Source organism: Gymnogyps californianus, chromosome 5 (assembly GCF_018139145.2).
Source record: "Gymnogyps californianus isolate 813 chromosome 5, ASM1813914v2, whole genome shotgun sequence".
Classification (NCBI taxonomy): domain Eukaryota; kingdom Metazoa; phylum Chordata; class Aves; order Accipitriformes; family Cathartidae; genus Gymnogyps; species Gymnogyps californianus.
The window spans coordinates 15,960,719-15,986,642 of NC_059475.1; the positions used below are offsets into that span (position 1 = coordinate 15,960,719).

The window sequence follows — 25,924 nt, forward strand, 5'->3', positions numbered from 1 at the left end:
GGTTGTTGCAGCAGAGCTTCCCTTGTCCCCTCCTTTTACCCCGCAGTTTTCTTTTGTATGAGTTTATAATTTAACTCTTGATCTTTTCAAATGTTATATTGTCTGCATAGCAGCCAATGTAAGTGTTTGAATCTGGGGCTAAATGAGTGAAAAGTTGTAAAGTAGGGGTGCATTCTAGAGCTGGTTCCCATTCCTTCCCTTAGGAAGCACAGAAAGAAGCAGGCAGGCAAAAAGAGAATGAGAGCACAGTTAATTTGCCAGTGTTCCAAAAAATGAATTATTTTTACTTTTGTCCATCACATTGAAATAGTTTTTCCTTTTAAGTAATATCTTCAAGATATAAACCCTGAAATGAAGTGCTTTGAAACTAAAGCTGATGCCTGGCATGTTTTATTTCTGTTGCCTTTTACTGTGTAATTTAACAAAAATGAAGACTATTTCAGGTTGTCTGTGCTTAGCTGCAACATGGTCTATGCCTTTCTTGGGGAAGGGATATGTTTTACTACCGTTGGTATGACCTTGGATAAACGATTCAATGTTATGAATACTCTGGCATGGAGAGCAATATGTTGCTAGCCACTGCTTCTAGTTGATGAGAGGAAAGGGAGTCCTAGTCACAGACTGAGATGTCTGTTCTGATTTTCCATAGTATTCTATTCTGCTTAGGTTTATTTTTTAAAACCTTCTCTTCACAACAGCTATCTCATTCATTTCAGAGGGCATACACTCTGTGTAATATCCTGTTATATCCCCCGTTTGAACAATGTCATGACTATGTGAGTCCTCTTCCTTTTATGGCAAGTTGCACCAATGATCTTTGCATGTAAGTGAATGTGTTTGGCTAATTCCAAAGCTATTATAAAAAACATTGTCCTTCTATCATGAGAATGAATTTTAAATGTTAACAGAACTAATATGTGTCTTTCTGCATATCAGTTTTTATCTAACATTCTTTTTATCATCTTGCTTTTCTCACTTGTTCTAGTTTTATTGCCAGAAATTTCTGTGGAGTTGTTCCTGGTTTTTTTTGGTATAAGGATGACCAAAATCAGGCCCAGATATTTTCATAACTTGCTAGTGTACTTTCCCTTGAATATGGCATCTGTTTTGATTCTGAGTGTACAACATCGTTAGTATTTCTAACTTAAATGAAAAGTAATAGTGAATAGATCAGTTTGGCATCCACAAGCTATATGTTAACCCACTGAAAAGAGGAATTTGATTATCATTTGAATTTATGCTATAATTTCACAACCTGCTATGCTCCTTGTCCAAGCAGTTTTGACTAGTTAAATTAACAGGCAGGACACGAGAAGATAATTTCTGTTTCTTGTACCATGGTGACTCACTGGTAGAAATCTTACACTTCTTGTGAGTTTTCTGAAGGATGTTATTCCTTTTGTAAAAATCAAGACCTTTATTCAAGTCTGTTTATACTGCTGTATCTCTGGCTTTCGTGGATTTATTCAGGAAATTAGCGTCAGGTCTCAAATACATTAATGACCTGTCTTCAAGGGTGGCAGAATGTCTTATCCATTGAAGACTTTTAACCTAGCCAAACAACACAGTACTTTAGAACATTATTAAGTAGATTTAAACAACATGGTTGTATGCAATGCAGGAGCATTCATGAGGTTATGATTGCATGTTTGAATGTGGGTAGAAAATAATATGTCAATTTTTATTTGTGTAAGGTCAGCAGTTGATAATGCAACTTGGTGTCGAGCATTAACTGAATATGCCAGAGCATGTGCCCAAGCAGGAAAGCCACTTCATGGATGGCGAATGCACTTTCAGCAGTGTGGTATGCAGATGCTTTCGTACTTGGAAATACTGCTTAGTAGTTGTATTTTGAAAAGAGTGCTCTTCATACTTTTACTTCTTTGTCCATCCTCCTATTTTGAACTCATGTAGTTCTCAGTGAAAGCATAACTACGGACTCACTCCAAGGCTACATAAATGCAATGGAATTTCTTTTTTATATGTGTAATTTGTACTGAATATATTTAAAGCACTAAGCTTATTAGAATGTGTTTTAAGAACCTTCTTACTAAAACATCAGAGATTCTGTAAGATGATTAACCGTTTGTTTTTTCATAGAGCTCTTCAAATATTTTCAAAGTCTTCATGGCTTTCTGATATATAAAATGTGTTATGAGTGTTAAAAATAAATTTGAATTACACTTGCATAAGTCTTCATCTTAGAAGTCACAGAAAGTAAGTTTGAAAGAGATCATCTAACTTGTCCACCTGTCTTGAACACAGGGCCAAAACTGCTTTGTCATTCATGACAGAAGATTTCCCCTGTGTTTCCAAAGATGTTTGTTAATGGATGCTCTACCACTCCTTTTGCTGGTCTGAGTATCTAAGTAGCTCTGCTGTGAGAAAGTTTCCGTGAGTGTCCCTTGGTGTAATTTTAAGGTTATTCCTTCTCAATGCACCTTTAATGGACAGAATATGAATATATGTATATTCTGTGTGTGTGTTATGAAAGCCATTGTTTCATTGTTCTAGACAACAGATACTCAATTGACTTACCAAAAAGTAAATACCTGAAAGAAACATGTGCAATCTATTTAAGCCCTGAGGCAGTAGCACAATACCTTTTCATTTCTCTACCTGTTTCTATTTTTTAGTGATTACCTGTGCTGAACCCTTGACCTACAATGAATGCATCAACTGTTGCCCTGTTTCATGTCATCAACAATCACAGTGCATTGACAGTGAGTTTCCCTGCATTGATGGATGCTACTGTCCAGATGGTAAGTTTTGCTTCTCAAATACATATTATTTGATTCCATATAACTTTCAGATTGATCTCCCCCAAGTTTACATACCTATATGGCCTGGCTAGATTAAGGCATTCACAGGAGCTCTTTATAAACACAGTGCTAACAGAGTGTGGATGAATGACCCTGTTTTCCTCATAACTGACAAGAGCCTTTTCCTCCCTCTAAGAAGTAGGAATAGATTTCAGCACATTCTAGCTGTAGAGCTCCACAATTTGAGTGAAAACCCTCTTGAGCAAAGAGGGTTTGCTCTGTTGTTGACAGGGCAGCCGTCCTCCTGATTCTGGTGGATGCTGCTTGGGTTTTTTGGGGGGTTATTTTGGTGGGTTGTTTTGTTGGGGTGTGGGTTTTTTTTTTTTCCTGAAGAATGTCTGCATGGTCAGGTGCTTAAGAGAGCTCAAAAATGTGACATGACTAAAACTCATTTGTGTGGCCAGCAACAGGTTTTGATACTGAGATTCTTACACTGTTGTATGGTTCTGGCAAGTGAGGTATCTACTGATGTGGCCAATAGCAAAACTTATTACCAAAATATACTTTGATGTTCAGTTTTCCCCTTGTTACTGGCTTCTCTTGGGTACATAATTCTATCTAAAAGAGGACAGAGAAAGTTATGCCATGGATCTTCAAGTCCTGCCTCTTATATGTACCCTGATGATTTATAAGTATAATCATCTTTGTCATATGTTTTATCTTTTATGGGCTAGTAGAGTCTTTTAGCTTCTGGCTCTCTAATAATGGAATAATTAAAAAAACAGAGCAAAAAAAACATTATAGTAAAATAAGGACCAAACAGTGCCTTAAAACATAGAGGCAAAGATTTGTAAAGATGTCAAAAAAGAAGCCAAAGGTACTCAAAGCAGCATGGTTTGGTGTTTGTGTTTGGGTTTTGGTTTTTTTTTGTGTGGGTGGTTTCGTTCCCCCTCTCCCCAGTATTAAATACTTGTTATTCATACTATTGTTAGTGTATCTCAAGCAATTTAGGGACTTGGTCGATGTAATATAATTTATTTAATATGATTCAAATGCACACTTGTTCTGCAAAAATGACTACCGAATAGTCTAGAGTTTTATTATAATACATGACCATTTGTGTTGTTCTTGGGTATACTTGTTAGTGCTCCATCAGCCATTTGTACAGATATTTCACTTTTTTTCTTGTTGTTTTATTTCTTCTAGGCTTAATTTATGAAAATGAATTGTGTGTCAAGCCTATGGACTGTCCTTGCGACTATGGTGAAAGTTTCTTTGAAAGGGGTTCAGTGGTTTATGAAGAATGTAATAACTGGTTAGTAATTTTTCTTTTTACACTGTGGACTTAATTCTTTCATGGTCATGAGACAACTTCTTTAAGGCCTATTTCAGTTAAAAATTGAATAAAGTTGATAAGTCCTCACTGTTTCTACATACAAAAACGGTTGTTCCATATATGTTTTGCAATGAAGGGAAAGATAAAAGAAACTATAGAGCTATTAATGTGGAAGAAGAGCAAATGACAAATACTGTAATGTTTAGTACGCTTTTCACCTTGAACTCTGCTTCAAACTAAAAGGAATCTAGAATTTGAAATCTTAACAGGAGAATTACTTTGACTTTACTTTGTCTCCTGTTTGTGTTGTCTCACTTGGACACAAAGAGCCTAATGTCATTATAACACTAAGCTGCTGTTTTGGGAATTTCTAAGTTAATTTTATACATTGGAAAGAAAAGTTTGTAGAAGAGATAATGCCTTTCATTGGATCAACTTAATTGAAGAAAACAGATGAGCTTGCAGATGTGCAACTTCTTTTTTTCACAACAGTTCTAATTTTTTAAAGTAATAAGATGCAAATTGCTTGTGTTTATTCTTCTCCATTTTAATCATCCTTAACTTTTATAATGGTTATCAAGGAGCTAAAAAGAAAGAAAAGTGTTACTGGATGCATGGATGAAATTTCACCTGATCATATGCTCATGACAAGTTCTTGCCACAGCTTCCACACATTGTAGTGACTGTGATAGCTCTGTTGCACCCTTTTGTGAGACTCAAGACGCTTGGTACTCATGTCATAGAGAAGAAATCCAGGAAGAACAACTGAGGGACAGCCATATATACTTCACCAAAAAAAAAAAGTATGAAACCTTTTTGTTTTTATTTCAGCACTTGCATTGGAGGAAAGTGGATTTGTACAAATCTTACATGTCCAGGTATGTGAAAGTCTTGAATACTTTTTTAATAACTGAATTTTTACTTGGGGTAAAATATTACTGCTAGGTCTTAATGTGATATTTTACTATATAATTTGTATTTTTATTTCTATCTACATATAAGCGCATCTACACACATAGTAGATTAAATATTAAAATGGTCTGAATAGCAGGGATCTGCCTTTCAGCTTAGCGCAGTAATGTGTCTCCCTATACATCACCATGATGACTCTGGTAGATGGCACTACCTGCTCATTCTTGTCATTCAACTAAAGTTTCCTCTGCAATCTTCTCTTGACAGACTTATGGCAAGATTACTTTTTTCCCCCACAATATTGCTGGCTAGCGATATAGTATCTAGGTATTGTACAAATATCAGTTAATTATTTTCACAACATGCCTGTGGAATGAGGGGTGTTATTCTCACTTCACAGATAGGCAGCTAAACTACAGAGATTAAGGTGAAAAGGATTTTGCATGTTAAAGGTACCCATGGCCTCATGGTTCTTATAGCTGCCAGTAGATTCAAGCACTGGTCTCAGAGTTACCAGTTAACTGTGGGAGTGCTTAATGTTTCTGCAAATCAGTTTTTAGAGCCACAAATCAAATACCTAGAATGTAAGGATCACACATATTATGGCCCCCTTTTGGGGGAAGAATTGTTTAGGTATCCTGGCCTGGCATTGGGTAGGAACTCCGTAACAAAAGCAAGGATAAGGTTCAGTTCCTTCACTGTGTTCCTAGTACCTGGTTATAATATGAATACAATTTTATAAATTATAGCATGTATCAGAGTGTATGAACTCTGCAGCAGTAATAACTGTTGAGGGTACACTGTCTTTTCTACATACTTAAATACATTATTTGTTATGTTTGTCAGCTGAATGCTCAGTTTCAGGAGACATTCATTTCATGACCTTTGATGGGCGCAAATACACTTTCCAAGCTACCTGCCAATATATTCTAGCAAAAAGCCGTACATCTGGAGCATTTACCATATCCTTGCAAAATGCTCCTTGTGGACAGGTAAGGCTTAGAACCTTCTTGTAATGTTTATATCCTGAAGGGTTTATTAGTCGGGGGGAAAAGTATTTAAAAAAAAAATGAAAACTACCTGCAACTGAATATATTAAAATTAATCAGTATCAACAATTTTTCTTAATGATGAAATAGTTGAACAACAGTGCAGAGGTCTGTACCTAAATTCTCATGTTTGCTTGCGATAAACAGGAAAGATTATGCTAGCATTCTGATCCAGTGTTCACTGAGGTCATTCAATAGCATATGGTGGTTCATGCAGCAAACCCTGGATGATGATTGGTTTTTTGAGCTTTCCGAGTACATCTTTGGATTTGCAGCCAGCACAAAACAAGCCTACTGTTTATTACTGCTTGGAGGAAGAATGACTTTTTTGTCCCTTGAATATAGATTTCTCTTTCAGCTTTGTTCTTGCAGCTTGAAATTCACTTTTACTTACATTGATATGAAAAACTTTGGATAGCTTTTAGGACAGCTCTCTCGGATTTGGGTATATGTATGCATCTGTGTTACTGTTGTTAAGTTCATATCCTGTACAATTGACTTCAGCCAAACATGCGTGTGTGTATATATAGCTGATACTAAGAGCGCTCCTACTTTGTATTTGAAAGTTTATGATACTGTACAGAGAAGTCACTAAATATTTAATCTGCTTTATGTCCAAGACCCATTCTCTTCCCTTTGTTGTTGTGTATGTGGATTTCTGAGCCTATATTGTAACATATGTGTGAGGCATGGAACACTGGTAAGATTTTCACTACAGCATTTCATTCTTATTACAGTCTTGACAGGTCTTGTAATTTTGAGGAAGTTAAGGCAAGTTAGAATAGATCTTAAAAATACATAGGTGGTGTGAGAAGTGTAGTTGACTGAGTTGAGCTGTTTTCTGGAGTCCGGCTTTTCTCACTGACTTTGAGTTCTACATATGCACGTAAGGGCAGAATTTGGCCCACATTTGTATTAGGGTCATAATGCTACTGTGGATGCCTGCTTACTAAGCTGCTGGACTTGCTGTAGGAGCAAGATGTTAAACTTTGTATCTTGACCAGATTTATGTTCTGTCTCCAATGGTCTTACGTAACTATTTTTACCTAGGAGCAACTGTACAGATATTTGAAGTGTATATAGACTTAAATATGACTCTTTTTGCTGTATTTCTAGACCATCTACTATATGTTAGGCCCAAATTTTAGTTCTTAGCATGATGAGCTTCCATATTGCTGCAGTTACGTACTTTGCATAAAATTGGATTTAGCACCATTACTTTTTACTTCTGTGGACGGAAGTAACTATTTACACTTCATCATAGTAGTTTTCTTTTGTGTTCTAAATAAATGTATGATTCTGTAAGTCCTTTTACACTAATGATTGCATTCATTCTTCTCTGCGGCTTATATTGTTTGTGCATTTGAGATTTCCTTGGGAAGAAAAATAGTCATATAAGTTGTCATGCCACACTTTCTAAAGGCATATTTCAGTAAAGTCTTTTTGTCCTTGTGCACTAAAACCTACTTCTCTGTATGAAAGAGAAGACCCTTAAGCAGAAGGAAGTCATGTCAAAGCGGCATTGACAAGTTTATTATAATAGAAATGATTTATTTGCAATCCAGATAAGAGATGGGAGACTGAGTGCATGGAGTCCCCTTCTCATCTCAGTGATAAAAGTTGAGAGGTAAGAAAAAGAGCTTAACTAGATAGAGACCAAATATATTTTCCAACTGGATGATCTGCAAGTAAATGTCCCACTAGCTCTTCTATGGTTCCTAGGAGAAGTGTGTCAGGACATCAGGTGAGGTATGTGACAGGGCGTAGAAGTTACTAGTGTTGAAAAAGTGGATTCCTGTGTTGGGAATATGACTGCTTTGTTATGCTCTAATAGCCTCTAGCTCCTTGAGGTAGAAGAGTTACAGTGGGGGCTGTGAAATGAGATCTTGGCGAGGACACGCACAATAAAAAAACTCCTAGACGTTAACCTCTGTGCATTGTCTTTTGGGTTGGGAAGAATCTGGTGATCCTGCTAGTATTTCCTGTTGATAGGAAGATTGAGACTTTCAAGATGCAATATATCTGATTGTTGCTACAATTCCCCACTTCAAGTGCATATTTGACTTGGCTTATTCCGATTTTAATGAGTTTAGCTGGCTTCATTCTGTGCTAACCTTGGGATCCAGAGGAGTTGACTAAGTCAGTGTCATCATCTAGAAGAAAAAAAAAAAAGAATAGCTGTGAAACAAAACATAAACATAGGCATTCAATATAAGCATAAATCTGTTCAGTCAGCATAATATTCTCAGAACTTCGCAGAGTCCAAGAAGCTTGAGAAAGGTGGTTGTATATTGAAGCTGTGTCCTGTACTATATGGTTTAAGATAAGCAAAGGGGATCCCCAAAGAAACCTTCTAGGCAACTTTTTTATCAAATGAAAGCTGAGGCATGATTGACTTCTTGCAGAAGCCCACAGTGAGACATCTCTCAGCCTGACCTGTTGAAAAAGCCCATCAATGGACAACAGAGGTCTGGAGCAGATACCTGCTATGGTAACATGCAGGATATGTGTTGTGGGTCTCATTCCCTTTTGTGTTACGGAACGCTTATTTCTGTGCAAAACAGACAGAAATGTGCCTTTTGGTTTAGTTGTTGTGGTGATACTTTTGTTGGGGAAAGTGATAATCAAATTAGTTGACTTTTTGCAGCACTTGTGAGACTGCAAAGAGCCTTGCAGTAATTCTTGCATCTTCTTCACCCTGACTTAGGGACTATGCTTAATGTGTCTCTGTGTCCAAGTGGTTTGTAGGTGAAAAAACAGATTCTCTTGGCTTTTACTACATGTTGGGCTTCATATTTCACCTAGCCTTTAACAAAGCTAGCCTGATCAGTCCCTAATAGATACAGACTTTTACAGAGGTTTGAGTGAGGCATTCTGGACATTAACAGCCAGGTGGGTGATCAGAGGCTTATGTGGTGTGTTCCGGGGCTATGTGCTGCTAATTTAATTACCAATTACAAGTGGTGAGAGGGTAGTCAGAACAGTTTGTGTACTATAACACGAGAATGTGGGGCTTCAGTGCAGCTATTCAAGTGTCTAACTATCACCTAGCTGGTACCCCTTGGCAGAAGAGCTGCTTTACAGTTCCCTAGGCACCATCCGTTATCTTGTTCCCATTTATAAAAATTAATGAATTGAAATGGGAAGCTAAAAGATTTGTAGTGCAGAATCTCATATGTCTTGATGGTTTGAGATTTTATGTGCTTCTTTAAAAAAAAAAAAAACAAAACAACCACCAAAACAAAAAAACCCCAACTTATCAGTCCCATCTCATTCAAGCAGATTTAAAAATGTAGAAAGAAAATACCTGGGGAGATTTTAGCTCTCTGAATCACAAAGAATCCAGTCATCTAGAGCCTTAGAGCTGGTGACATAAACAGTCATCAGGCAACAAGTTATTTCAAAATGATGTGAAATTTTGTTTAAGCACATTTTGGAAGGAGAATCAGTCAAGTGATCAGCACAGCTTAACCTTATCTGAGTTTCGGGTGACAACCTCACTGGCTTTGTAGTTTGTATGATGAGAAGGTCTTCTGAATATAGAAATTTTTTTTAAGTGTTTAGTGAGAGAAATGGCCGTTCCTGTGGAAACATCTGCTGAAAGTTGGCAGGGGCAGTGCTGTGAAAGAAGCAGTTCATTGGAACAGAGAATAATTGTCAGGCAGAATTTCTCCTTTAGTTTCAGCATGAAGGAATAATAAAGCTTTTGTCAATCTTGTGTAGTAACGTATATACTGTGGAGGGTTGTTCTCTTGGCTCTGGTCTGCTATGCGTACCAGCTGGTATTCTTTTATTTTCAGCTTCTTAAAAGGTTGATAAAATTGTCGATTTATAGCCACTGTTGCTGAATGATATGCACAGAAACCTAATTTCTTAGTAAAGAGGCAAGACAACAGGATAAGCTACAAGAGCATGGCTTCACAATGCAGATGTCTGTCTTCACTATCAGTCCAGGAGAGCTGGTTGAGCTGACGAAGTATCTCCAGTTGTTTTTATAATTTGCTATTTTTAAGTTTCATTTTATCATTTCAACTGATGATGAAAGATCACTGTTGCACTATTATTTAGAGACGGGGAAATTCTGAATGAAGTTTTTAATCTTTACACACCACTGTGTGTATTTGTGTGTCTATGGTACTTGAAGGACTGACAGATGATCTGCTCTGTGCTAGTTCAGCATCTGTCAAAGCCACGTGGTGGTGTTCAGAGATCCTTGCAGCTCTAGTAATTATTTTCAATGAGTAGGGCAACATTTACCCTGTATTAGACAAGTCCCAGTGAAAGTAAGTGAGAGTTGGATAAAACTGTAAATCTTTGAACTGAACATCCTAATCTGTTGCACTGTGAATGGTGCTATTCACAGTATAATTTTGCTGTTAGTGTGACTGTCCAAAGGTAGGGATATTTTAACTAAATCTTGTTCAGTGCCTCTTTCAGCACTGAAGATGCTTAACTTTTTACTATTTCATCATCAGTTATGCCTTCACTGTAGGCAGTGGGACTGAAAAGTGCAGCCTTCCACACCTCTGCCGGACATTTCTGGACTGTAGCTCAGGGCCAGATCCAATCAATGAGAAATTTCCTGCAGTGAGACCTAGACTGCTCTTTGACTAAGTGATTTCAGACACGTCTGTGTATGTTTTGGTATATAAGACATTACGAGACATTGAACATGCATAATCAAGATGAGAGTAAAATGAATAAATAGTGTGCCAAAAGTGACCAGACCCAATTTTTGTATGGTTCTTGAATACCTTTTAAATCATTACAAGGTCTTGCAGTGAAGGAGGCTGAACAGAAGAAACAGCAGTTGAGTACTTCCTCCTTTCCTCTGTAGATGGCAGGGAATAGGCAGTCTCTTAACTTTATCCAGCCACACTAAGCTGGATGCCTCAGAAGCTATAGTAAAGAGATTTGAGTATAGCAGGAGTAGCAGAAACAATTCTTTCCTTGAGCAAAGAGAAAGTAGAAGGTGGACTGTGATTCTGATGTCTTTCAGCATGTATCAAAGTGAATTACAGGATGCTGACATGGTAAAGTTCAAGTGACCTCTCTGTTCACCTCTGTGCCTGATTCTCTGTGATAGAACATTTTTCTTTTTAAAAAATTCATCAGTGATCAAATTCATTCTATTAAGAAAAATCTGGTAATCTTCTGTGGTTAATAAGCATGCTTTAATGAGCATTCTTTTCCCTATTGGCATCGAAAGCCAAAGTACCTGTAGTTTTTCTGAAAGGTGGAAGTCCTGGCCTGGAAACTTTGATAGGAACTGACTAGTGTTAATCATCTGTCTGGCTAGTTGCCATGTTACTTAGTACAGGTGTGTTTGTTACTGTGCTATGTTGAAAACATTCAGTAGGCTTCAGACTTGTGCTGCTTTCCACCTGTGTGGCATGGTGTCTAGTTGAAGGTCACTACAGTAACATAAAACATGCAGGAATATTAAGTAGTTTGGAACTTCATTTAGGTACCAACCAGTTTCAGGACTTGCTTTAGGACTTTTCATAGGCTGTCTCGAAGGCTTTTCTGTCTGTTTGGGTGTTTCTTCATGCTACAGTTTATAAAAAGTGGGCCATGTGGGATTTCATGTCTTGTGTGGGAATCATCCACCTTTAAAAATAATTAAAGTTAAAACAAATGGCTGAAGGTTTAAGCAATTCTGTCTATATGTCAGCATAGGCCCTAATGAGTTCCTTAGAAACTTGAAAATGATGTACCAGAATCATGAATGGAAAAAAATCCAGCCTAACTAATGTAGAACAAGTGTACTATGGTTGACTTCCGTTTTGATGAAACCAGTTAACTCGAATTCAGTTCTTGATACTTAAGCTGTTGTGAAATTTTCTTGTGTAGGCCATGTAGCTTCTTTATGTTGTGAAACTTTAGCACATGAGTCTCAATATTTTATTTTTTATGATTTCAATTGATTAGCTGCTTTTGGTAATGTTGACAATTAAGAGCCACTGAAGAGGGTAGGTGTAGGTAAGGTGGATGAGGTTGATCTAGGATTTTTTTGGAGTATGTTTCATCCAGACTGAAATGCAGTATTCCTTTTCATGTTTTTTCTATACGATGATTTGACTTAATTAGAGAACTGAAATGGAAATAAGAATAAGCAATGGTAGTAACAAAATGAGCAAGTCGGGCCAGCTGGATGTTGTGATATTGTACGCTGACATGATGCTGCCTTTCTTTCATCAATATTCATCCAGGGATCTTACGAACATACTCCACAACTCCTCTCAGAAATAATTAACTGAAATGCTGTTTTAAATAATGATTCACAAGATGCTTCTGTCTTTCATTATTGTTTGCCTTTAAAAGAATTTTATTTATCTTAAATATGCTTTAAAAGAACCTGGGTATATCAGAACGCTTTAAAGTACAAATATGGATTTCTGTGCACTGCTGTGTGGATAATGCAGCCTTGTTTGTGAGCATTAACTCAGCCTCAGTGGGTCTTTAATCAGGGGGTCTCATGAGTTGCAGGTGTCTTTGTACTAAGCTATATAAGAATTGTTTAAGTTTCTCTTTCAAAATCCCACTTTTGAGCTGTATTTGCATAACAGGTTAGAGTTATATTTAAACATACATGTGAAATCATTCAAAATACTAAGTTTTCCTTAGCTGTAAAGCTGTATGTTTTACAAGTACACTCTGCTAAGAAGCAAGATACAACTGAAAATTTTTAATTCCCCACTAATTATAGCTTTACTTGCACTCTTATTTAACATTCATCCTACTTAAATATTTAAAAAAAAAAAAAAAATTTGTTTTGCTCTTACTTGTAGAACCAGGATGGATCATGTATCCAATCAATCAGCCTTATTCTTAAGCAGGACCTCAAGAGGCAAGTGACTCTGACTCATTCAGGAGATGTTTTGGTGTATGACCAATACAAAATTAACCTGCCTTATGCAGATGGTAAGGAATAATATATAAGCATATAACACCTATCAAGCACTAAAGCAGTATTTTAATGGCATATGTGTATGTTGTGATACTGTCAATGTTGGTAACATACAGAAGTTAAGTGGTCTATTGTTAATATCAACATTGTTAATTTCTTATTAAATGTTTCACAAATTAACTGCTGATGTATTTTTTACACTGATGGTAGGAATTATACACTAGCTGTATTGGGCTAGTGTCTCTTTATGTTAAGATTGAGTATGTTCTGTCTCTAAAGTCCAAATGCCATCCCTCACATTTACAAGGTTGGTTAGCCCTTTTCTGAGGGGAAATTCTTTTCTCTGATTCTTGACTGAATAATTTCTTTTCCCTTTTTTTGTAAGCAACTCAAGTAAATAGAAGCGGAAGGAGCCCCCTTGCCCCTTACAGATAAGCTACAGATTTTCAGACAAAAAATTGTTTTGTTTCTTTTTCTTTTTGCTTCAATTAGTTTTTAAATCTCTCCCTCTGGAAGATGTTAGCAAGTATTCTACATATGAATATGTGACTGTGTTCTGTGAGATTCGATGTTAGCTTCAGTGAGAGCTTTATATGCATATCATTAGTACATTTGATGTCTGTGGGGCCTTGGCTCTTTGGGACTTTCCCAAAAAAGGCTTTAACACAGGAAGCATATTGCTGGTGTTAGGATTAGGTTGTCTAAAATAAATGATCTGCAATCTTATCTGCAATGTTTGTATCTTTAAATTGATTTGCTTTTAGTTAACCTTTATGAATATTCCAGTGAACTCTGGATGCATTTTTTAAAAAAGTGTGGTGACTGTCATAAGTTTCTTGTTTTCTTCTTTAAAGTCTGAATCAGTGTAACCTTTCATGAGAAATCAATGATTAGGAGAAAATAGGGCCTTAAAAGGAAAAAATGTAACTTACATAGAAATAATATAAAACAAAAACAGTGAAATGACAAGAAACAAAATGCAAATTACAAGCAGGTTTCTTTTGCCTTTCAACAATCTCTGTTTTTACTCACCAGACTTATTTCAAATACGGAAACTCTCCTCTGTATTTCTTCAAGTAAAGACACACATTGGATTACAGATACTGTATGACAGAGAAGGACTGAGGCTTTATCTTCAAGCTGATGGACGGTGGAAAGATGATACTGTGGGCCTTTGTGGAACCTTCAATGGAAATATGGAGGATGATTTTTTGTATGAATAGCTGCAAGATTTCTATTTGCCAGTATATGAATATCTACAGTTAGAGTGGTAGATCAAGTGTGTACTGAAGCTGAATGGATAGATACCAAGAATAACTTATTTTGAAGTTTCGTGTTAGTGAGATGGATAGTAGGTTTTAGTTTGCTAACAGAAAATCTGTAACTTCAACTATAGGATATCAAGCCAGGTTTTGCTTAAAATATTTTAATATAAAAATACAGTGAAATATATATAACTCAGAAGTGCTAGCTTATCTGAAAAGTTTTGTCCAAAATATGGATTGGCCTATATAAGGGACTTTCTGCCTCCCTGCAAGCCTCTTTATCTCTCTCCACCTCCTATCTTCTGCTGCAAGTTCTGATCTGCTCTCTGTGACAGAGCCTCCATTGTTCGGTGTCTGCAGGCCAGCAACAGCAACTGGCTGTTGCCTGAGCTTTACTTTGTTGCAATGCAGTGAAAGGTGGTCAGAGCTGCCTGAGCACCACAGTCAAGATTGCTGTTTGTCCAGCTTCTTTGCAACGTATTTCCTACAGATACTAAAGAAAATAGAGGATTGAGCAGCCTAATGGAAGTGGGAGAAGGAGAACATGAATTTAGAGCATGACAGAATATTTCTTTGACCAAGAAAAAAAAAAAGAGTAGGAGAACAAAACAGTTCGAATTTTTAAAATGAAAATTAATAGAAAAATGGGAAAACTTTCTGTAATAGTTCCCATTTAAAAACACACACACACATATTCTAGTGGATTTTTGAACAATTTTTATCTTAAAGATTAAAAAGTATGATCAGAATATTGTTTATAATGAGATGAGGAAATATATAGACAGGACCTCAATGAAGAGATATTATTTATGTAAAAGTACTTAAAATATTTCTCTGTTTGAAGCAAGTAAGTTTTGTAGTGTATTTTTGATTACAGTTTTGGACTTGTTCTCAAATAAGTAAGAAATTGTTCAATAGTTGATATTTGTGAATAAAGCCCTTGAACTACAGGAACTTATGAATTGTGCTGAGACATGACACCGACCGTAATGTGCAAGCATCTTGACATGTACACGAAGCACCTGATCTACACCAGATTTGGGAGACTTGCCATAGACAGTGGCGTCTTTTGCAACTCCTCCACCCCCAGCTACTTTACCAGAACTAATACTACTGGTTGTATGCTTAATGCAATCTTTTCCCTGGAGTGTAACATCCCATATTTAAATGCACGGTTTTGATCGTTCTCCCTATACAATATTAATGTGCCTTGGTTATTTTGATCAAAGTCTTTCTATCTTTCAGCTTCTACTGCCTCTCTGCTTACCTGGGCCTCATGGATATCTATCCAATTGCTTTTGCAGTTATATCTCTGGACCCTTGGACTTCTGTTCCTTCCTCTGTCTTGCAGGGACTAGAGAGCCTGGGAAGTCAGCTACCCAGGAACAGACAGGAAATTATAGGTAGTGGAGAGAGAAAAATGGATCAGATATCACTGAGGAGGCAGAAGTATGAATAAGAGTGTAGACTTTCAGGACAGTGGTGCTCCCTCCTTCTCTCTTGTGAAAATGGAACTTGGTCTGTTTTGATCTGTCCTTCCTTACAGAGTATCTAATGGCTTTAGAGCAGATCGTCTCTTTCTTTTCTGGGCTTTTGCCTGGAAAGAAAGAGAAGAGTCCCGAAACTTAAGCTGACAGTGCTTTGTGGGAGAGTGCCTGAGAATATGGAGCAGTGGAAGGGGAGCTTAAATCAGCTCTGCTGAAGGGGATGGTAGAACTGAGACCATTCTGTAAATTCACTGTGTCTTTTGTGACTGACTTCTCTTTTGTAAAAGATCTCCAGTTGGAGTAACTGAAAGCACTCCAGAGCTCTTTGGAAACACATGGAAAACTTCATCGGCATGCATTCTTGTGCATGATAGTTTGCAAATGGATCCGTGTGATATTCATCTGCAGGCAGGTGGGCAGTGAAGGTCAATTGTTATTGACAAATGCATTTCTACTTACTACATCTGTGCCGATTTTCCTAGTTGGATCAGGTAAAGTAATAACCAGTCCTACCCACTGAAAAAATGAAGACTTACAGGTAGCATTTGTTGAATTCAATCCCCTAACAAATCACGTAGTCTATTGTTTAAGTATTTTCTGATACTTGCAGAGGCAGTTGAAATACCCCCTTTTTATTTCTGGTATGCAATTACAATGTGTAAAGCTAGACATGCATTAAAGGTTGGTAGTATGTCTAGTATTGGTGACGCTGCTAGTTAAGGTGGAGACTCAAAAGTATTGCAGTATTCATTTTTGAAAATACTGAACAAAGGAAACATTTGATTTAGTTGTCTGCTATGGAGGAGAATGAGTAGGAGAAAGATACTTATGCACTGCTAGCCTTTAGGTTCAGCTGAAAAGGTACAGTTGGGGAATGATGCTAGTGGCTGATGCCATGAGGACCACAGATGGTCACTAAGACGTCCTTTAATAATGATGAACTTTGTAGTTCATCAGTTATATCCATTTCACAGTTCCTACCACTTCTTGTCTTGGACTCTGCACACTTTTAGGCAAGATACAGAGGTAAAATATTGATTAAGACTTTACTTGTAATTTCAGCAGTACTAGGAAATCATGTCTCCTGCTACATCATCCTGTCTTCTGAGTATTTATATAATATGCAGTACTAAGAAGCTGCATTCTTGGTAATGGGTTTGGACATGAATGTAGAAAAAAGCGGCCTGTACAGGAAGTCAGAAATTCTGGAAAAGGAGTTTTGAAGTCCTAGTTTATGCATCTCTCTTATTTTGTGGGAAATAGAAATTTATCTCTTTCTGGGTATGCTAATGTGGCATATTTCTTTTGACCACTATTGCACAATTTAATACATTCAGAATTAAGATATTCAGGTGAGTGCTGTGTTTGGAGCTTCTTATGTAACTATTTGATACTGCTCTTGTTCTCCTGTGCCATAGTGCTACCCCAAGCTAGCAGCTCTGGGTGTGGTTGCGGCCTTATGCAACTGAAACAATGGCTAACAACAGATTATTCTTTAAAATACTGACCTATTGAAGGTAGTTACTGGGAATGACTTAAACTGAAGAGAGATGTAATCCTGTGTGTTTATGAAAGGCACCAAGTAGCGTGTAGCATCTGTTGCCTAACCTACATCCATGAATCAGTTTAAAGATAGGAGACTGTATGTAGGCACTGTCTGCGTATTGTCAAGTTTTCCATATACCTTAAAATCATTCCCAGAACAAGTTCAAAAATATGAGCAACTAAGTTCTTTTCTGTCCTTCCATGCAGTTGTATAGATATCAAAGATAGAAAGATATATATGGCAATAGTATATAACCATGATCAGTTGCATTGTATAGAAGACACTTTTTATTCCACATCTTTTTAAAACTCCCTCACTGAAACAGTGTTTAATCTGTTATTTGTATAGCCTCTTATGCAGTGGAAGCTTGTAGCATCCTTACGAAAGAACTTTTTGCTCCATGCTACCCCTATTTGAGTCCCGTTCCCTATTTTGAGCAGTGCAGAAGAGACACTTGCAAATGTGGACAGATTTGTTTTTGCTCTGCACTGGCCCATTATGCTCATCATTGCCGAAGATTTGGAGTTGCGATAGATTTCAGAGGAGATGTCCCAGACTGTGGTGAGTTGCCTTTCACTTCTAGTCTTAAATAATTACTGTTTGAGGACTTTAGAATGACAATCAGAAAATAAATTAATATAATCATTTAAATGAGAAGAGGATTAATTCTAGCACGATCTTTTGTGTACAGGGCAAGGTTCTTTTTTTGTCAAGACAAAATTAGTACCAGTGTTTTTAGAGGATTGTTCCTTATAGTTGGCTTTCTTTAGTTCTTTTGACTTAAGAAACAGTGCAAAGACTTATTTTTTTTAAGTAGTCGGAGGTCTTCAAATTTCTACAGAATTAAAAATATGTCTATATCTCTTATATGGCTTTGAATATCTCATACCCATGTTGATATTATTCGTGAGCTGTATAAATTTATTCTTTCCCTCGTAGATGCTAGATTTATCTAATTCTTTAAATGAATGAGATGAAAAATGATGGTGATGTGTTTAGCAGTTTTAGCTGGATTATTGTCAACTTCTGCTGTCTGACAATCTCTTTTAGCTTATTCTCTTACTGTCAGTGACACTGAAATACATAGAGTGCTGAAATAAGTGTAGAGAATTGGTATTGTTGATATTTACTTTAAAATGAATGGAAGAATATAGTGTAGAGTTAGCCAAAGGGGACATCTCTGTTATCTGCTCTATAATGCCTCACGAGTAGAGGAGTTGGGATAATATTAAACTCCTTAGTTTATATGAACTTTTAGTGGTGCAAAAGACGTTGATAGGACAGGTAGTGCCCTCATGTACATTTTTTTAAAATTATAGAATTGGAAACCCTATAAAACAACCCTAAACTGACACGCCTGATGTTTCAGTAGGTTTGGCTCCATAAACAAGGCTGAAAACCTTTTCTAAGGAACATTCAAGAATTTAACATCTGGTAGTTTTCATCACATCATATAATTATCCATGTTGTAATGCATGATAAAGAGGATTTTGGAAAGTTAGTCCAGCTTGAGTATCTCAAGCTAGAGTACCTGTATGTATATCTAAAAAGACTGGCTTGCTTGCAGTCATTACAGCATGAATGGCTGTGTGTACTATGACTGAATGAATCATTCAAACAATTTAATTTTATTTTGCTTTTTTAGAAGCAAGTATAGTTTTACTAGAATGTATTTAAAAAGTCGTGCTAGTCAGGTTTAAAATATGTGGATCTTTTTAGTATTTCAAGAACTTCAGATCTTTTTCTTTAAGTAGAACTTTATAGGACATATATATATTTTAAAGGAAACTTAAGATGGTATTGTGCAACATCTGCAAAGTACATACTTTTTTTTAATTGCTTTTAATGTTTTCTTTAAGTTGCTGTCCGTTTCCCAAAGCCCGTGCACAAGAGCCAAGTGTTTTCAGAGTTAGAGGAAAAAAAGCTTCAAGTTCAGTTTCCCCAGTGTAAATCTGGATTAACTGCGCAGAATTCATTGTACTTGTTACTGCGGATTTACATCTGTGTGGTTTACACAGCGTAGTGCCAAGATAGCAATTTTAGTGGAATTTAATATGATTGGGAATGAAAGATGTTTATCAGAAAACTGTTGGGGGGGTACTTGAGTCTCTTGCACTGTAATTTGAGAGATTTGTTTCATTGGACAGCTCTTTCATGTGAAGATACAAAGGAGTACAGTACTTGTGTATCTACCTGTGGCAGAACCTGCCAAGCACTGTCTGTGCCAGAGACATGCAGCAGTGATTGTGTTGAAGGCTGTGCTTGTCCCTCTGGAATGTATTTGAATTCCAAGACTGAACAATGTGTACAGAGGTAGGTGAAGTTGCAGTTCTTATAGTCACACGCACTATTTTAGACCACTGCATTTGCAAGTCAGAGTGAAAAGCTATAAACATGTAACCTTGTAGATATTATTCATCTGTAAACTGGACGGGATCTTAGAATTATACAGAACCTGTATGTTGATCAAAAATAGCTCTTTTATAGTACTGACACTCATCCAACATCACCAAAGCTAGTTGTTACATATTGTCTGGTTTTTGGCATATAAGAGATACAAAAGGTGTCCATTCTTGTGTAGAGGTTCTGCTTTGTTACTGATTTTGGTTTGGAATGCGCTCGAGTTACATGGCAGTATGTATCAGTAGTTACTGAGATCAATTTCTTGTATTTAAAAAAAGAACCACAAAACAAAAACAAAACACAACCCCCCCATCCACCCAACTAAAAAACCTCACCAAAACCAACAAAGCAACCAATTGAACTTTGAACAGCAATTAAGTCAATGGGAATTCTTTCCTTCCTTCAGTTTGAGTTAATCATAGTTATATGTCTTTTTCCTCTACTCCAGAAATGAATGCCCTTGTTATTTTCATGGAATTGAGTATCCCCCTGGAGAAAATGTTATGACATCTTTGGGCAAATGGTAAGATACAAAACTGTTTTTTCCCCTGACTAAATGGTGTCTCTTTTAAGAGATCTGTCAAATCATTCTGGCTAGCCTGTTGGGTGTTTTTGTTGTTATTTTGGTGTTTTTTTAATGAAACTACAGAACAAACCTACATCAGTTTTCTATGCATGTTTGGACAGAACTTCTTTAGAACTTAGGTGTTCAGGCTGCTGTGCTTATAATCCAATATACTGAAGTGCAAAGTAGAGAGAAAAGCCACTATCATTTTGTAGATCCATACTAATGTGGGGAGCTCCAGAAAATCCCAGACATTTCCTGACTCTCCGTTCAAGTCTGTTCAGCTAGACCTTCATTGCTATTCTCCTTCCCTATACCAGATTGTAAATCCATTTATGAAGAATTATTAAGAATCTGTCTTCCGCTAGTATAGAATCAGTGTAAAAGAGCAATGTGGCTTTATCAACTAAGAAACAACACAATTAGTTGTCAACTGCAGCCAAAGGTAAATACGCATCTCTGCTATTGTTCCTTACATTTAGCATTTGTTCTTGTTCTCTTGCTCTTAGTCATGATATTAAAGAAGAAAACTTGTTGGAAGCATCTGGCAGCAGCCAGAATAGTTTTTTTCAACAGTTTTGTCTGGAAAAGGTTAAATAACGTGGACAACAAGTTCTGTAAAAACTTTCAGAATTCTTTTTCTTGAAGTAATGTTTGAGCTCTCACTGCCTGTATCAGTTAATTAGAAGCACAGCACGCACTTAAAAGCAGAACAGACCAAATCATGTCTGTGATAGATCAGTGTAATACTTTGGTTTGTTGTAAAGGCCATATAAGAGATTAGTATTGTCAGACACCTATTGCAATGGGGACACTTAGTAAAAGCACACACTCATTCTCACTCTTGTCGGCAGCCTAGTGTCCATAAATACTGATCATTATAAGTCTATATCTTAATCGTCAAGGTAGCTTATCTGTACCTTAGGGCAGATTCCCTCGAGAGTACCAGGCAACCCATTCTGCATATGGGGCTGTGCAAAGTTTGGGTGCACTGTTGCCTGCCTTCCCAGATATTTTAGTTCACAGAACATGTGCCAGACAGCGCTGGCAGTCATGGGAAGGGGCTTCTCCTGGTAGATTCTTTGATTTGTTCCTTTCATCCTCCTCCTCAAGGGTCTAGTTTAGCTAATTATGTGAAGCACTATGGTAGATATTTGGCTGAATGCACACTGATCATATGATGATCCACAAATGACTATTTTTTTAGAAATGACTACAGGTGAAAATCATCTTTCTGTTGATTTCAGTGGAGCTAGTTGGGATCTGGCAGATTATTTTTCATGTGAATGTGTTAATTAAAATATATCTACTGGTTTACAACTACTAGTCTTTAAGAGAAGAGATCTGTATCTCCTATTGAGTCATGAGTTTTGCTTGCTGCATTTTAACAAGGCTGTATACCAATCTGTTGACAGGAAAGGTTTTCAGACATGGAGGTACAGACTGTCAGCTCCTCTGAATTACCTTGTGCTAAGTAATACATTAGAACACATTAGGAATCATATAGGACTATATGTGAGGATGAACTGGAAAAAATGCACACAATGTATTGGTTTTTATCTGTCGCTTTTTTGATTAGAAGCAATTATGATCTTTGTGCTCTCTGTCCTTTTTCTTCTCAAGTGCTTCCTCTTTGGAACTTCCTCTTTCAAACTGGAATTTCTTCTCACGTTTGTCTATGGAATAGCCTTTCTGTTCTGTTGTTTTCAACCAGTTCTTTAAAATATTTTCATTGTGTTACTGATGTTATGTCAGCATTTGAGTTGCCTCCCTATCAGTTCCCTTTGGTACTGCTTTGCCTGTTGGCTGAGTTATACTGTGAAGTCCTAGGACATTTTTCCTGCAGTGCTTGGGATACATACACAACTCCAAACATGACAGCAGAATGGCTGTAGCACATACAGAATTTGATTCTGAATCTGCTGACTAGCAGGATGTCCTGGTTTCAGCTGGAATAGAGTTAATTTTCTTCTTAGTAGCTGGTACAGTGCTGTGTTTTGGATTTAGTGTGAGAATGATGTTGATAACACGCTGATGTTTTAGTTGTTGCTAAGTAGTGCTTATCCTAAGTTAAGGACTTTTCAGTTTCCCATGCTCTGCCAGCAAGCAGGTGTGCAAGAAGCTGGGAGGGAGCATAGCCAGGACAGCTGACCTGAACTAGCCAAAGGGGTATTCCATACCATGGAATGTCATGCCCGGTATATAAACGGGGGAGTTGGCCGGGATGGGTGGATCGCTGCTCTGGCATCGGTCAGCGTGTGGTGAGCAATTGCATTGTGCATCACTTGTCTTTTTCTTGGGTGTTATTTCTTTTTTTTGTTATATTCCTTTTCATTACAATTATTATTATATTTTTGTTATTATTAGTTGGTATTGTGTTTTATTTTACTGTAGTTATTAAACTGTTCTTATCTCAACCCATGAGTTTTACTTTTTTCCTCCTCCTCACCCCACTGGGAGGGGGGAGGGGGAAGTGGCTGCGTGGTGCTTAGTTGCTGACTGGGGTTAAACCACGACGGTGTACTGGGGATGTCTTAGCCATTGCAAAAGAATGGGAGAATAGTGCTGGAATTCATGGGCTCAGGTTCTCTAAGTGAAGCACAGAACCTGACATGAAGCCAGTACTGCTACATTTTTTCCCTGACAATGAGTTGCTATCAGATCTTTTATAAAAGTACTAGACTATTTTGGCTGGAATTAGGGGCAGACAGTGTTATGTTGCTCAGTGCTTCCCTGCACACAGTATCTTGTTAGCGTTGAGTTTTATACAGTTTGCTTGTTTCTTTGCTGAACTGTGTTGTGTAGGGGAAACATGTTGTGTCTGTTTCTGTCTGTAATATTTTGCATATGTGAATGGGTATACATAGTACAAGCTTTATGATACACTAACTTTAAATTTTTATTTTGAATCTTGATTAGCATAGTTGTTTGAATTTTTTTTAGGTTCTGATTATGAACTGTAGTTCCAGTTGGTTCTGATAATAGTCACAGTAGGTTGCTATTCCAGATTCCTATCATATTGCTAAAGCAAAATTAGTTTGAGACAGCGTGAGGATAAAAATTAGCAACTGCATCACTGTTTCCTCCTGTGAGCCAAGAACACCAAAATAATGGAAGCATTCATTTTGTTATAAATGAGATAGAAATTCATGATATTGTGAGATTTTTTTAGATGGATAGTTCGTTCATGCATGATCCATGTTGGGAGTGGTTGAGAAAAGACAAAGTTATCAATCTACTGTTACTGTGTTTTGCTTGGGGAAAAGTCATTCCAGTTCAGTACAAAAAATGATTGCAGTCACAATAGCTTGTGATTATATTATATTCAACACTGGGGTTTTACCTTGAACTGTGGGATAACTTAAGAACTGTTAATATCATCAAGATTTTCACGTAAACTAATAGCTTGCTTTTCAGCAGAGTTCTAAGCTGATGGTGAGGAAAATGGAGCATTTAAATAGTGTTAAGAATGTTCATACAAGAGTACATACCCAGAGCTTGCTGTAACATATATATATATATGTGTGTGTGTGTTTAGGGTTTTGTTTTATTTTGCTGCTATTGCTCATTGCATTTTTGTTTTAGATAATGATGATTCTGTTATTTACAGGGCTTGGTTTATTCTTGCTGCACTGATAGTGCAGTATAGTGGTGTATTTCTGTATGTATTTTTGTCAGCCCAGGCATTTTAACTCATAGTAACATTATGCAGAAAGCAAAAATTTGAAGTGTAACTAATATTCTTTAGGTGTTACGGCAATGTACACTTTATCCACAGTTCTAATGTTCAATGCGAACATATTTATACAGTTATTTTCTGTTGATTCATACTGTATGCTTCATTATTAAACAGAAAACATTAATATTTCAGATCTTCCTGGCTTTCATTACATCTTGATGTATTTTTATTGCAGCCATTGCAGGGATGGAGTAATGAATTGTGATAACAACATAATAGGTGAGTGAAGAGAGAGAGGGAAAAGATACTTCAATTCCATTGAATATGTATCCTCCAGTCTCCGTGGAACCCCTTATCTGTAGTAGAAGATTGTGCAATATGTACAAATGAATAACTTGCAGGAGGGGATCCGTAATTTAGGAATTATATATTTGTGTGATTGAAAGCAAGGCTGGTGCAAAGCAGCAGCGTAACTGTTCAAAATGCCGTTAAATCTGAGCAACTTTTTTTCCTAGTGCTTTAAAATACTAATTTTTTTTAGATTGCTAATGTAAACAAGCTTGACAAACAGCAGAATTTCAGTAGAACAAAGGTTAGCTTTGCCCCATAAAACATGGTTGTAGGAACTGAACACTGGCAGTAATTTTTCACAGATATTTTTTCTTTCCCTCCACAAACCCTGTGTAACTGAAATATGAAAAAGTAATAATTCTTTTGTTATGCTTAAGAAAAAGAGTGCAACAAGTGCTTTTTCCATTACAGTATATTTTATATGTCATTAAGTATTACAGTCCATACTCTGTTGTGATGCTCCTTTTACTTTGGTGAGAAAGACTTTTATTTGAGGTTTCAGTTCTAGAATTGCCAACTCCTTGGCCTTTAGCGGAAATCTGTTCCCCATGCACTTGAAGGTGGTGGTTGTACTGATTCGACAATTATCCAGAACCTCTCTCCCTAATAAATAGATAAACAAAAACCCAGCAACCAACCAAAAATGCTTTAAAACACTGCCACCACTTCGGGCATTTCTGTTGCATGTACACAGTATGCTCAGTGCAACCCAAAAGCAATTGTGCGATAGAATCTGTTCTGTTCGTAGTCAGCAGCTCCAGCATGGAAAGTCACATCCAGCTTTCAGACCTTTTCTTGAAATGTTTTGCTTTATGTTGATTTTTGTTTCTCTGTTGGTAGTACTTTGCATTTCTGTTTTGGAGGGCTGATTCCTGACTAACTGTTCAGAAAGTCATGTCCCTTACTAAATGAATATAATAATTTCAGTATTTTGTATGAGATTTATAGGGGTTCTATGAAGCTAACTATGCTCAGGAGAGACAGGCAATTGAATGTTACTAGATGTTACACTTTTGTGTTACATATTCTCAATCTAAATCTGTTGCACAGCTTTATGGAATACAAAATTTCAGGTGTGAAGACTAATGTGTTTGTCAATTTTTTTCCCCCAGCACACAGCTGCCCAGTTGGACAGATTTATATTAACTGCAGTAATCCACAAGTTGATCCTGAGCTCAGCAGAGAGAGAACTTGTGAGAATCAGCTGCTAAACCTCACTTTCTCATCACACCTTCCTTGTGTTTCAGGTTGTGTCTGCCCACCAGGGTGAGTACAGACAGATTTGCATCTTTCGGTGCACAAACATAGATGACTACCTTCAGCAGTGATTGAGTAGTTAATTCTGCTGAGGACATACCACATTTCTTCTTGGAGAATTTAAGGTGTCAGGGGGTGAGCATCCAACTTGTGAGGGCTTACTACATGACAATATGGGCCACTGAAGGCATAAGAAATGGTAAACCAAGAGACAGGTGGAGCCAAAGGTCTAATACCTCACAATAATAAAAACAAAATAACAGGAATATAGAAAGGGCATTGAAATGATTTGATCCAATCCCTGTACCTACAGCACAATCGTGTTTACCTAGATAATTTTTTTCAGATATCTAACCTCTTATTTGAACATTTCACTGAGAGGGGCTTGTTTCTTCATTCCTA

The 25,924-nt window shown here is 37.0% G+C and overlaps 1 protein-coding gene across 1 annotated transcript in view; it reads left to right on the plus strand.

The window, feature by feature from the left end:
• OTOG (otogelin) overlaps positions 1–25,924 on the plus strand; it is a 104,873-nt gene that overhangs the window by 17,460 nt on the left and 61,489 nt on the right. The window contains 14 exon segments of the mRNA XM_050898197.1: positions 717–823; positions 1,695–1,804; positions 2,637–2,762; positions 3,969–4,077; positions 4,930–4,976; positions 5,857–6,002; positions 12,851–12,983; positions 14,005–14,182; positions 16,009–16,133; positions 17,616–17,828; positions 19,415–19,580; positions 20,119–20,193; positions 24,150–24,193; positions 25,378–25,531. Coding sequence (XP_050754154.1) covers positions 717–823; positions 1,695–1,804; positions 2,637–2,762; positions 3,969–4,077; positions 4,930–4,976; positions 5,857–6,002; positions 12,851–12,983; positions 14,005–14,182; positions 16,009–16,133; positions 17,616–17,828; positions 19,415–19,580; positions 20,119–20,193; positions 24,150–24,193; positions 25,378–25,531 — 1,733 coding nt within the window.